General features: G+C 34.7%; 2 protein-coding genes across 5 annotated transcripts; one reads left to right on the plus strand and one right to left on the minus strand.

Annotated features, from left to right (window-relative positions):
- Positions 1 to 316: 316 nt before the first annotated feature.
- On the plus strand, positions 317 to 3,874 carry LOC137835151 (uncharacterized). Of its 4 annotated transcripts, XR_016521158.1 has the most exons (7): positions 319 to 734; positions 901 to 1,605; positions 1,840 to 2,427; positions 2,508 to 2,707; positions 2,787 to 2,947; positions 3,026 to 3,194; positions 3,299 to 3,745. XR_016521158.1 is itself a non-coding variant. In XM_068643518.2 (6 exons), exons 2-6 carry the CDS (start codon positions 991 to 993, stop codon positions 3,476 to 3,478), a joined length of 1,236 nt encoding a protein of 411 aa, XP_068499619.2. In that variant the 5' UTR covers positions 358 to 734; positions 901 to 990; the 3' UTR covers positions 3,479 to 3,874. The 4 variants fall into 4 exon arrangements, 2 of the variants coding, with proteins under 2 accessions (XP_090158853.1, XP_068499619.2); XM_068643518.2 differs by lacking the exon at positions 2,508 to 2,707 and having other exon boundaries at positions 358 to 734; positions 1,840 to 1,950; positions 3,299 to 3,874; XR_016521157.1 differs by lacking the exon at positions 2,508 to 2,707 and having other exon boundaries at positions 317 to 1,605; positions 3,299 to 3,874.
- Positions 3,875 to 7,344: 3,470 nt separating this feature from the next.
- Positions 7,345 to 13,055, minus strand: LOC137835153 (sodium/calcium exchanger NCL). Its single transcript, XM_068643521.2, has 7 exons — positions 12,427 to 13,055; positions 10,842 to 11,027; positions 9,870 to 10,051; positions 9,497 to 9,642; positions 9,102 to 9,378; positions 8,722 to 9,030; positions 7,345 to 7,794 (listed from the first exon to the last, which is right to left on the minus strand). Exons 1-7 carry the CDS (start codon positions 12,806 to 12,808, stop codon positions 7,546 to 7,548), a joined length of 1,731 nt encoding a protein of 576 aa, XP_068499622.1. The 5' UTR covers positions 12,809 to 13,055; the 3' UTR covers positions 7,345 to 7,545.

The following is a 13,055-nucleotide window of genomic DNA, read 5'->3' on the forward strand; positions in this document are numbered from 1 at the left end:
ACATTAAAAGTATGTTCTTAAAAATTCTCTTACTAATCTTCTACTAAATGAAAAAATAAATGCATATGAAGAAAATGTTAAAATATATTTATTATTTATTATATAGGAGATTCTCTTAAAGTTATTAAGTGAATATGACATGAGTAAGAAAAGAAAACTATAATAATTAATAAAAGAAAATGGATATAGATTAATCATGTGAGAAGTGATGATAGGAATTAATTTTTGATGAAAAATAAAAATGAAGAAAAGAAAAGTAGGGTAAGGAAGGGTGAGAGGTGCAGTACTTGAAATTGAAATGAAATGGAAGAAAGAAAAAGTTTCTACAAAACTTGTCTCTTAACTACTTTTAGAACTGAAAAACATAATTTGGAGAGAGAAACATGATCTATGACTAGAGTACAAGTTTGTGTTTTGTTGAGACAGAGAGACTCGAAAATTGATCGTGAGAGTCGGTCTAGGAACAAAATAAGGAGGGTAGACTAGAAGAGCGAGGATTTGGCAGATAAATGTGTGATTCAATATTATGATTCATGGTTACTCTAGATTCCCATGCTTTCAATTTTCAAAAAATATAGCCTTTTTCTTTTCGGGTTCAGTTACTTCCTATAAATCTCAAACCAGCAACTTCAACTCAGAAAAATCCGTGATCTTTAAGATTCCTTCTCTCTCATCATCTTCGGTCTTTGCTGAATATTTGCCTTGCCTTTTGGGTTTGTTCCACAAATTTTTAGGTAATCTTCTACTTGTAGATTTGCCTTTCAGATCATAGTGATGGGGTTTAGATACCAATTATCAAACATTTTACTCTCTCTGTCTCTCTTGAATCTTGAATCTTGAATCTTGAATCTTGAATCTTGAATCTTGATATGGGTATCCTGGTTTTGCTTAAAAATTTAGTCTTGGAGACAGTGGTATTGCAAGATTGAAGCCATAATTGGGAGATACTGCTTGTGCTCATATACTTTGGATTAGATATATTTGGATTAAATGGAAGATGATACAGCAATGCCTCAGGAAGATCAGAGAGAAGGTATAGGCATGGGGGGCCTTGGAAGATCTTCTAAGAAGTCAAAGCAGAAAAAGGTGCCTCAAAGGGGACTTGGTGTGGCACAGCTTGAAAAGATAAGACTAGAAGAACAGCAAAAGAGAGATGCACCTCCACTTTCACCATCTTCAACTGCATTATCATCAACCAAACCATCCTATCTGCCTCTCCCACTTAAGAATTTTCATGACTCCAACCAATCCCATTCTACAACTCTTTTAACTTGTGAGCAACCATCTGAATTTAGGTCCCGTTTGTCATTGCAACAACAGCAGCAGCAACAACAACCACAACCCATTGATGATAAAGTGCCTAGCAATGTTCCATTGGCAAACAGTGGTGGCTTTGGGACTGGTTGGCCTGTTGTTCCTGGACACGAGAATGTTCCCAAGTGGTGGAGTTCCTATCAATTTGATTCTGAGAAGAACAAATTTGGAGTGGATGACTCAGGATTGCCAATTCTACTAAGTTTGCCTTTTGAATCCAACTCCGTTTGGCCTATGCCCAATTTGGCACAGAGAACACCACAATATCAACATCAATCTTCTTCATCAGTGGTAAGACAATTTGTTTTAGTTTGATCTCTCTCTTTTTAATTTGTATGATGGGAGTTTTATTTTCCATATATTCGTCACATTCTCTTCCAATTGAATAAAAGGATTGGTTGGTTTAGTGAACATGTATAGGTGAGTGTCTTTCTTTTTTAATTTACATGATGTGCTTTTCATTTTGTCATCTATTCATCACATTCTCTGCCCTTGTAATGAAAAAGGATTGATATACACATGTAGGTGAATGTCTCATCAGGAACTTCATCAACATCTATGCCTCATTTCACAATAGAGCCCCCTTCAAACCAAAACGTTAACGACAGTAGTGTGCCTATGAGACCAACAGATAAGGTATGTGCAATTTGTGCTCTTAAAGTAATTTATGTGAATATTTCAGTTTGGTATCTACTATATATATATATGTTATCGATGAGATGCTGGAAAAGCTTTGTCGAAGTCAGTCATTGAATGTGGTATCTTCTGTGGTGGCTGCACATGGATGATCCAATGGTGATGGTCCCTTGCAAGGACACATGAATGCAGGTGGGTTATGCAATTTATAGACATCTAATGAAATGGATCAGGCGAGGCTGGATCTGCAGATATCATCAACTTGCAGCTTCTAACACCTTAATGCTTCTGAAATTCTTGCGAGAAAGGTGTCATTGCTGACAGAGTTGTTGTGGTTGTGGACTCATGTAGGAGTGTGTTAGAGAAAAAATCATTAGGGTTATAACTCAGCTCCCAGAATGTCCAAGTAAATTGAGCCTTTATTTGGTCATTGTACATGGCTTCAGGAAGATTCATTGGACCCTTAGCAAGGTGGAGGTTGGTTCATAGCACTATAATCATAATTCAGTTATTAAATATGAAGAATGTGTTTTACAATAGAAAATTGTTGAATGTAGTGGATTGGTCTACGGAAGAGAGTGAAAGAAAGAAATTGGAAAAATAGAAGATGTAATGCAATATAATTAGAAGGGAAGAGATAGAAAAATGAGGTGGGAAAGGAGATGGAAGGGAAAAGTGTATGAATTACCCTTTATACTGCTAGTAATAATTTCCTCTTCTATGTGCCTGAATTTCTCAACTTGTTTTGTATAAACTGGTACGTTTTGATGGAAGAGATTTTCCTTAGAATATTTTTAGTTTATGAGATTTGATATAAGTGTTTGAAACTTATGCAGACAGTTGGAACAAAAAGGTCATACCCTTTCTCCTTGAATGTTCCCAATGCCCCTTCTTTCAATTATAATTTGCCCCCCTTTGCTGAAACAAGAACAAATGTAAAAACTTCCTGCGGTAATGGAAGCGAATTTAACTTTGAGGCTGGCAATTCAACTTCCAGGTAGTTTCAGTTTAACCTTTTGACCCTTATGTTGTAGTTCTTGTCTGCTCATACCATGTGTTTCTGCACCATCTGCAGAGAAGTCACATTCACTTCAGCATCCAACTCTAAGCCAAACACAAAGAAAAGAAGTGAAGAGAATGAGAATTTCAATGGAGATTTTCTCACATTGGCTCCTCCATCTCCTACTTCTTATCCACCTTCAAAGTCCATGCCATCTTCAACTCTCTTAGCATTTCAAAACCAGGTATGTTCTGATTTTGAGTTTCTGTCCAGTTTGGGCAAACTCATTAGCCATTTCCCCCCATTTTTGTATATTCATGATTCATTCTTATATTTCATTTTGTAAAGGGAAATGTAGAAGAACAAATCCCTGCCCCACCAGTGTACAGGCTGTTCAATCAACAAAAGCAACCACTGTATGGCTTCTTCCATCCAGAACCAAAGGAGGAGCAAATTGGACATACAGCAGCCAGGATTCAGAATGGTCATGAAGTGGGAGAAAATGTTGATCTTAATTTGAAACTATGAATAGAACTTCTAGGCTAGTTTTTCCTCACTATAAAACTTGCATTCTCATCTTTTGTCTTTATTCTTCTAGTTTAGTGTTACTAGTGGTAGATATTCCTAAATATGCACATGTAGGGATGAGTATGAAAAGGACTAGAAATTTTGGCCATGTGAGAAGTAAGAGTGGAAAAAGAAAAAAAAAAAAAAAGAGATGTTGATTTGTTTGTTTTGAGTAGCAATACCTAAGTGCTTTGATGAAGCCAAACTCTAGTAGCATGCCTTTGAGAATTGAGGCTATGCATTTGTTTGTTTGTTTTTCTTTTTTTTAGTGATTCCTTTCTTGCTTATTACAGTGCCCTGGTTGGATGAGTCAGGAATTGGAGTGGTAACAAACTTTGTGCATGTGGGTTGTGGAGAGATTTGATGTGCATTGTGATAACAAAATTGTGAAAAACGAATTCATGTACGTTAGATCTTGTGTGATGTATCTTTACAAAGATTTAAAAAAGAAAAAAGTATTCACATTATTAATTCTTGTAAATAAATATTTTAGGACCTGTTTCAGAACTCTGGTGGAGGTAACTAAAATTTATTCCAACAACAACCTTTTAAATATCATACTCAAAAACTAGTTAATTAGTTATTTTAAAATCATCTTAAACCGAGTTTTCATATTCGTAGGTATTTTATTGAGTAAAATAATGGCTGTACATTAATGATCTAATTAATAGATATTGACTTAGGAGGAAGGGATGTTTATAGGATTATTATCTATCTAATTGAATAATGAAATGAACTCCCATGTTTTGAATGAAATTTAGAGCCAGAATTAAGGAAAGTGTTTTTGTAAAACATTTCACTTAAAAGTATCTGAAATATTGGATCAATGAATATGTAAACAACTTTTATATTGGAAGAAAGTTCAGGCAAAAAAGTTGACCATCTCATGGTTTATATTTTACAATCCTTCTTAATGATCAAATATTAAGTGTTCTTAATATATTAACATTTTTAGGTCACATTAACAATCAAATTTATTATTATTTTATTTTAAAATTTTGTTTATATTAATTTTTATTAAAAAATATAATATTTTATTATTAGATGGGTTTGCAAAATAAAAGTGAGAAAAAAAAAACTAGTGAAAGAAACCTTTTCCAGTTCTTCCAATGCATCTACATCTTTTTATTGGTCGAGTTGGATGAAAGATGTGAACAACTTTATCAAACAATGCTGATTAAAAAAAACTTTATCAAACAACGCTTCCTCTCCCACACAACAAATACTTCCCAACAAAATTAAAAGGGTCACAGCAACCACTTCCGTTCTAGCACAAGTACGAGGATATTTTTTTATGGATTTTATAACCCACCTTTTCACCTCCAATCGACACATTATATGGATCATTTTTTTTATCGTCTAATAAAATAAGCAAATTTTGTAATCTTGGTGATATCACGTGAGGGATTAATATAATTTTGGATTTTTGTTGTAATTTTTTTAATTAAGAGATTGAATTTTCATATTGGAAGATAAAAAAAAACTATAAAATGAATCAGTATTCTTCTCATGCATATAAAAGAAAATTATTTTTTTTGAATGTGAGAATTTCATGGAGTTCTGAATAACTTAAATATGATATTATAAGAATAATTTGTGACGATTAATATCACTCAATTTCTCACTTTTTCTAGTGTTTGATCAATATCCTTCACCACAAAAATGATGTTACAATACTGCTTACGATTATGTCATTGACACTTCCCCACTTTCATGTTCTCTAGTACCATTATGTCATTGACACTTCTCCACTTTCATGCTCTCTAGAGTTGTTTATCTCCACCACCATTCTAACATCTTCCATCTTCATTGCTTTTGTAAACCCTAGACCACTAAAAACATTTGTAATTATCTGCTATAATAAGTCATAAATATCAAAGAATTCGGATGGATGACTATATAAATTTTTAATCCAACATTCGTTGTCATCAATAACAATTATGAATAATATGATAATCTTTACTAATGAATGACTTGTAAAACATATAATCAATTTAAAAGTCCCCACCTAAGAGAGATATATAAAGACCTTACCCTTTAGAAAGTACAATTTATCTTATTATCTTATTCTATATTCTTAACTCTTATAATGTTAAACACTTTATTATCATTTTTGTATTCCTCCTACCTTAAGCATAAAAGAGTCTTTTTCAAGTAGATCTTCCCTTTTTTTAAAAATCAACTGAAAGTTAATTTCCTAAAACATCGAGTACTCGTCAAGACAGTTCCGAATTCATTTCCGGTAGATGCTAATCTTAAAAACAATCTTTGTTGCATCATCCAATGAATGCTTATCAACCACCACTTCAACTTTAGCGATTAGGTTTGACTTTATCTTCACCTCTATTGTCAGCAAACGGTCAAACATCAAACTTCCTGGAAACTTGCCTCTAACTACTCGGCCCCTTCAATGCATCGGATAATGGCTTATGAACTCCATCTCCCACCAAATGTCGGGCACACAACATTAGTTTTAGAACGACCAAATGTATGTTCACTTTCTACATCACTTGCCAACAAATGGAAAATCTCTACTACTTTCAACATCCATTGCATCTACCTTAATCATACAACCAAAGTAAAACTTTGAAAATAATTTAAGTAGAAGGTGTTTTTTCTAGTAATGACATCTTGAGCATCTTCAGCCCTGTTCTCACACCTTCAACATCTCTGCACCTTGAACAATTAAACTAAATGTTTTTGGTGAAACACTAATAATTATACCTTGAGTTACACAAAAAATAAATACAAAAATATTTTAAGTAAAATATTAGATGTATGTTTCAAACTATATAGAAATGAAAATAAAAAATGCTATAAGTAAAACATTAAAAGTTATGTGTTAAGTTGCATAAAAAAAATCAAAAGTATAAATGTTCTCAGGGAAGCATTAACAATTATGCATTGTGTTCTGTAAAAAATCAAAAGAAGAAATGAAGAAATGTTATAAACAATTATGAGTGAAGTTATATAAAAGTTTAAAAACAAAAGTTTTCTCGTTTAAGCAATAATAGTTTAACAGCAAGCAATATCCAAGCAAAAATGTTATCAGTGTAACATCAACAATCATGTTCTAAGTTATACCAAATTTAAAAGCAGAAATGTTCTCAGTTAAATATTAACAATTGTGTACCGAGTTATATCAAAATCAAAAGCAAAAATACTTAGTGAAACATTAAGAGCCATGCAACAAGTTATATAAAAAAATGTTCTCATGAAAGCACTAAGAGTTATGCACCAAATTATAGAAAAACCATAAATGATTAAATGCTCTTGGGAAAGCACTAAAGAGTTGTGTGTCACTTTATTGAAAAAACATAAAATACTCTAAAAAAAATACTAAGAACTGTGCGTTGAATTATAAAAAAGCATAACAAATTGCTCTCGAAAAATTTAGGTAGGTAAAAGCTTTTAGCTATGCAGCAAGCTATCTCTATGAGCATTATAGAGTTTTCTCTCTTGACAAAGTATAAGTGATCAACCAATGACAAAGTATAAAGTGTAAGAGATCAACTATATAACAAGGAAATCCATGAGTATAATATAATATACTAAAACGAAACTATATAACAACATAAAATACTACCCCAAGAAAATTTTAAACGACCAACTTGGTATGTGTAAAATTATATCTAAAGAATCCCGAACTCGATTAGTAATAGTCCAAACTCCACCCGGGTTATATCTAACAAACCCCAAACTCAATTACTAAAAGTTCGAACTCCATGTCTAGTCATAGCTTGAGCTCAACCTAGTAACTAATGCGTGAACTACCCCAACGTTATGTTTCTGAATGATGAGAAATCAAAACAATCAGACACGGTGGCTTCACTCTATAATTTTTATTCGTGCTATATTTTGTCTAATTGCACGGATTAATCAAAACTGTAGCCACAAATTCGATGTCAAATCCACACCAGCAATGGAAGTCACCAACAACATAGTCATAGACAAAGAACTATAAAAATCATACACACCCAAAAGGGTAAGAGCCATGAAAGGCACTAACATACGAAACACTATTTGGTCTACGACCAACCAAATACATAATCAAGAACATACACCAATGCCAGGGAGAAGGGGTAAAGTAGGATAGCCAGTATAGATGTCCATAGAGGGAAGACGGTGCGGAAGCTGGCAAAGACACCCAACAAAATGCAAACGACCAAAATAACCAACACTTCTGAAGAGAAGTCCCATGTCAATCCCCTCGCATAAACCAAGGCCAAGAAGACTGATAGACAAAGCACATTATTCATTGTCACTGCACCATATATCTGTAAAAACAGTAGAAATCATGTTTTAAATTACCTGAAGGAAATAAATTATAGTAATTGGTAAAGCTTATAAATCAGCCAGCCTTAGTCATGTATATCGTTGAAAGAAAAGTATGCATGGATTAACACCATTACCCAAGAAATCCAAAACACGACCTTAAGTTCAGAACCAAACCCCTAGGTTACAAAAACCTGCTAGTACTACGGTTGCAATCATTGCCTCAATACTTTACTCCCAAAGTGATATAAGTGACTTGAAAAGTCAAGGCAAGCAGCAATCATTAAATTAATTAGTAAGAAAATATACTAGTAGCCATGAAAAAACACAACAATAGTGATGATGCCAACAAGTAGAGTCACCATTATGATCATCTCACATCAGTTATTCAAAAAGCTAACAGTATAATTTAAGACTTGCGAAATTCCAATTTCTCCAACCCCAGAATTTCAAGACTATTGCAATTTGCAAAGTAGGAATCGATGAGGCCACAGGAAGGTGCAACTTTAGATACATTCTGAACATAAACTCCTCTTTCTATTATCTTCTGCGCCTTGTCCCCTCCAAAAATATTTTTTCAATTAAAAAGTATATTAATGTTTTGGAAACAAGAACGTGAAAGGGACCCCATTCAGCATCATATTTATCCAAAACTCCAACCACGAAAGGACTTTTTCTATTTGAATAACCACAAAATAAATTAACTATAAAGAGAACTGAATACATTAACCGTAAAATATCATCCTGAATAAGTCATAGTCAGTAATTCACCCATTTTGTTTAGCTAAGTCCTGAATGAACAAGATCATGCGGCAAATTGCATAATTGAGTGAAAAGATATTGTTCAAATGCTTTATAGTTTATAGGTCATACTCAACAATTGCATACTAATGCCTGAAAGAGAAAGAGTATGAAACAAGAAAACAAACCTCGGAAAAAGTTAATGAGGCAGTTTGCCTCTTATCACGACTAGCAAAAATTATTGCCGACACTGCTTCACTTGAATTGGTTGCTAAAGGCAGAAAAATGAAGGAAATGAAGAAAGCAGGAATACTTGTAGCCTCAGAAAAGTTATCCACTGCATCAACCAGGGGATCAGCAAATGCAGCTGCAATAATAGAACCCAGTAGCAGAAACAGAACTGCTTTGATGGATATCCATTTAGAATTCTCAATGCCCTCAACCTCTTCATTACTCTGATCTCCCACATCCAGCAAATCATGTTCCCTTTTTGTTTCCTGTGCACGAAACACCTGTCAGTCTTAAGCACCAAAATAAAATTTGTGATGTTGAGGATTGCATAACTTACTGTGTGAAAATCACTTAAAAACTTCATTGTGTGTGGACCAGCATCACCAGATGCAACTCGAGCACGCTGGGCCCTTTGAAGCCATCTACACACACCATTAACAAATTCTTCTTCATCAACAAGTGCATTGCCAGAAGTGTCAAAATCATTCATGATCCTTGTTACGGCATCATCATGATCCAGGTCAATCTCCTCAAACTGAATTCCAATAACCAGTGCTCTCAATTCATTATGAGTAAGACTGCCATCTTGATTTTCATCAATGGTTGTAAACAATCTACACATATTCCATTAAGAAGTCATTGACAACAAAAAGCATGAGAATTTGAGAAATGCAAGAAACTTCTTTAAAAGTAACATACTTTTAAGTCAAAGCAAAAAGGAGATAGCCTTACTTTCTAATGACTTCTTTATCAGGTTCACCATTATCATTCAGCAGCCTTCCCAACGCACGTTTCTTCAAATGTGTTAAAAATCCTAGTATAACATGCTTGTGTTTAATATATTCAAGTTTCCTCCTTTGTATCCAGGGCTGGAAAATCTGCACCATTTTTTCTTTTTCTTAATTTCTATAAGATGCAAAAACAATGGCCAGGTTTAAAATAGGTCACATATTCATCCAGTATACAGTTACTGAAAGTGCTAGCTATAGGATCACATCCAACAAAAACAATATTGCGTATCATCCAGAGTTATATCAAAATTGTGCTGCTTGATGAAAAAAAGAAATATAACAAGAAACACAAGTGCACTGTGAAAGAAAATTACCTGGTAAAGACAATAAGCAACCAATAAACCGAGTGACACAATGAGGGCTATCAAAACAGCCAAGTGCCTTCCTGATGTTGAATTAAGAATTTGTGGTAATTGAACGATCACAAATGGAAGGACAGATATAACCATAATCCGTGCTGAATAACTTGTCCAGATATCAGTACTAACACCAGAACCTGCACATGGAGATTTTAGAAGATTAACGATCCAAATGAATCAAACATTCCAAACACTTAAGCAGTACAGCTCAGCTTCATGTATACGATCATCATGGTTTAGAAATAAATAAGAAAATGGAGAATCACAAATTCAGAATATATCTTTAACCAGCCCTCTTCTTAAAGTCTCAAACTCATGTTACAACAATAATAATCAATGCACACATTCAGTAGTTTGAATGCATTATATAATCCTTGATCCACAATTAGGATTGAAGAAAGATACTCGCATGAATCACCAAGTGAACCATATCTCAATTATTACTTCTTGTTAGTGATGTTAGAACAGCATAAAATCATTCATCTGTCTTCATTTTAAACTTAAGCCCTCATGATATTGTATCAGAATATTTATGACCAAGAGGTAACAATCATTCTTCTAAACAATAAAATGTTGAAATTAAGCAAAAAGTAGTTGGCCATATGGGCTGTTCACTGTTCAAGCCTAAAGAGACACTGTACGAGAGGGCATGCTAAAAGATGTTACACATGCTAAAGCCAAAGCTTTTGTGATAGTCAGCCCATGACACTTTTAAAAAATATCATTAGTTAAGAAATCAACAATCAGCTTACGTTGACATAAAAAACATAGAAAATGTTTAAAAGGGAAACTCCAGAAGGTTGATTGCTTGAATTGAATGACAAGAAAAGAGAGGAAACACCAGAATCTTCATGCTTTGGGAAAGAGGAAGTTGGTTGACGTAACTTGATTTTAAAAATAAATAATGAACCGTTTCAAATGGCATACCAGTTAAACTAAATCCCCTAGTGTCTTGTGAATCTATAGCAATTGAATCCTCGATGTCACACTTGCCAACAATTACACAGGTCCCCCATATTATAGTAAGAAGCAGCACCGTGGACCCAGCTAGCAGTCCCATTCCAACAGATACCTGACTTTGAGCAGTTTCTTTACTACCTGAAAGCCCAGACACTAGAAAAAAAAAACAAGAAATATATATTAGGGGGAAAATGGTTAAATAACAGCACTACATAACCATAAATGATAGTAGGTGTGAGAGACAAAGAAATTCCAAGTGAAGTGGAAAAAAATCCAAAGCACATATATTACAAAAGATTAAAGTTCAGTGAACTTCTGATAATTAAGGAAGCATAAGAGATGTCTCAAAGCAATCACTACTAGTCAGATAATACTGAATCAGCTAAATTATCCAATTTTGGCCTCCATTTGGCAGTTAATAATTGAACAGAAAATCTAGAAATTCTACAAAATCCGTCCCATATCAGCTATTGCTCGTACTGAGAGGTGAGAGTGGTTAATCTTAACTATACAATAAAAAAGAATAGTCAAAATTATATCTAAATAAAACAATATTGACCATTGACCATCTATACTATATATTTATATGGTCAAGATTAACTCCTCCCAGATTCTCAAGCACAGATGGAACTTTTTTACAGTTTATTATGCATCTGCTCTTCCATGGGACACCCAGGCTCAAAACTACGCTTATTCTTCTACCAAACACCATAAAAAGAAATTGAAATTATATTGAAGTGGAAAAAAAAGGCAGCAGCAAAAAGCATTCCATCATGTAGGGGTTCACACCGCGAAAAATAAGCACCAAAAGTAAAGCAAAGCGGTTGAAAATTCAACACAACCAAAAAGAATCTAAAAAAAAAAAAGATATCCCAAAGAGCAAAGGCGGAAGCGCTTTGGGAAGGAGAATCCGGAAAAAAACTGCAACAAAGGATCCAACTGAATAATCATGAGAATTCAAACAATATTCTCTTCGCCGATTAGAAAAAACTACAAATAGAAAAAAGAAAAAAGGTAGTAGATATTTGGGGGCAGAGAATAAGGCTCTGTATTTCCGATCCTTTTGTGAGGTGGCGGACAACCTTAAACAGGCAGGTAAATTCACAATAGCGACGCGAACCACTTGAGCAAACAACAATCCAATTAAACAAAGAGAATCAGAACAACCCATACCATCATCCAAACAAGGCCTAACCAAGCACACCACAGTCTACACCACACATCTCTCGCTACTTCACCAACAAAATCTCAATCCGTAGAATCTCATCCAGCACTACAAGCTAAGACAAACATTCCAGCAACATAAAGTAAAAAAAAAGGCTCAAACCACTGAATTTTCACTATCACTAAAAAGCGAAAAGTTATTGAGGAAAGTTATTCAATCAAAATCGAAGTCTCACATCTACATATTCTACCAACTTTTTGATGTAAGTTGTATTTAACAGATTCCGGTATATAACTAAAATTCTAATCAGAGAGCAAGCCGTAGAGTAAGTATTGAATCCAAGTTTTGGCGTGGTTAAAAAGAAAATAGAGAGTGAGAGTTAGTTACCGAGGATGAGCATGGCATCGGGAAGTGCACCGAGGATGGGGAGGAAGAGGCCGCCAACAATGCCGGGGCCCAAGATCTCGAGCAGGAGCTCGCTGCCGCCGGAGAGGAACGTGGCGGCCTTGAACATGAGGAAACCATAGATGAGGATGAGGAAGAGGTTACCTAAGACGGTGGTGGTGCACGGTAGGAAGCCGTAGGTCTGCTCGCAGGAGGACTCAACCGTGATTGCCGAGGGGAGGCGGAGGAGGCCCTCCCAGCTGTTGTTGGAGACGCCATCAGAGAGCGGATCGCGGGAGAAGAAGCGAGCATGAGCGTGACCGCACAGGATCACGATCCAAAGGATGAGGAAGATGGACCGGTAGGAAGTGAGAGAGGCAGGCATGGTGATTGGTGGTGGTATGTACCCTCACTAACGACCAAATCACTACATATATACGTGTCTATTATAAGTCGTCAAATTTCACAATCTATTATTTTTATTTTAAATTAAATATTACTCTCTGTTAACCCTTTCTTTCAAATTATTAATCCAAAAAATATCTAATTTGGAAGGACAAGTCGCAGAGAGATATATTTGACATTTGGGGTACGGAAGATGCATTCATTGCAGACACGTAAGGTACGCGCAC

The sequence above is a fragment of the Phaseolus vulgaris genome, chromosome 5, assembly GCF_051622355.1.
Source record: "Phaseolus vulgaris cultivar YP4 chromosome 5, ASM5162235v1, whole genome shotgun sequence".
In the NCBI taxonomy this organism is placed as follows: domain Eukaryota; kingdom Viridiplantae; phylum Streptophyta; class Magnoliopsida; order Fabales; family Fabaceae; genus Phaseolus; species Phaseolus vulgaris.

Coding starts and splice junctions, on each gene's coding strand:
- LOC137835153 (XM_068643521.2), bottom strand. CDS start 12,808: ATGCCTGCCTCTCTCACTTCCTACCGGTCCATCTTCCTCATCCTTTGG. Junction 11,028..12,426: donor CGATGCCATGCTCATCCTCG/GTAACTAACTCT, acceptor TTTTTTTTCTAG/TGTCTGGGCTTTCAGGTAGT. Junction 9,031..9,101: donor TTTTAAGTGATTTTCACACA/GTAAGTTATGCA, acceptor TTTCGTGCACAG/GAAACAAAAAGGGAACATGA.
- LOC137835151 (XM_090302727.1), top strand. CDS start 991: ATGGAAGATGATACAGCAATGCCTCAGGAAGATCAGAGAGAAGGTATA. Junction 2,948..3,025: donor GCTGGCAATTCAACTTCCAG/GTAGTTTCAGTT, acceptor CACCATCTGCAG/AGAAGTCACATTCACTTCAG. Junction 3,195..3,298: donor TCTTAGCATTTCAAAACCAG/GTATGTTCTGAT, acceptor CATTTTGTAAAG/GGAAATGTAGAAGAACAAAT.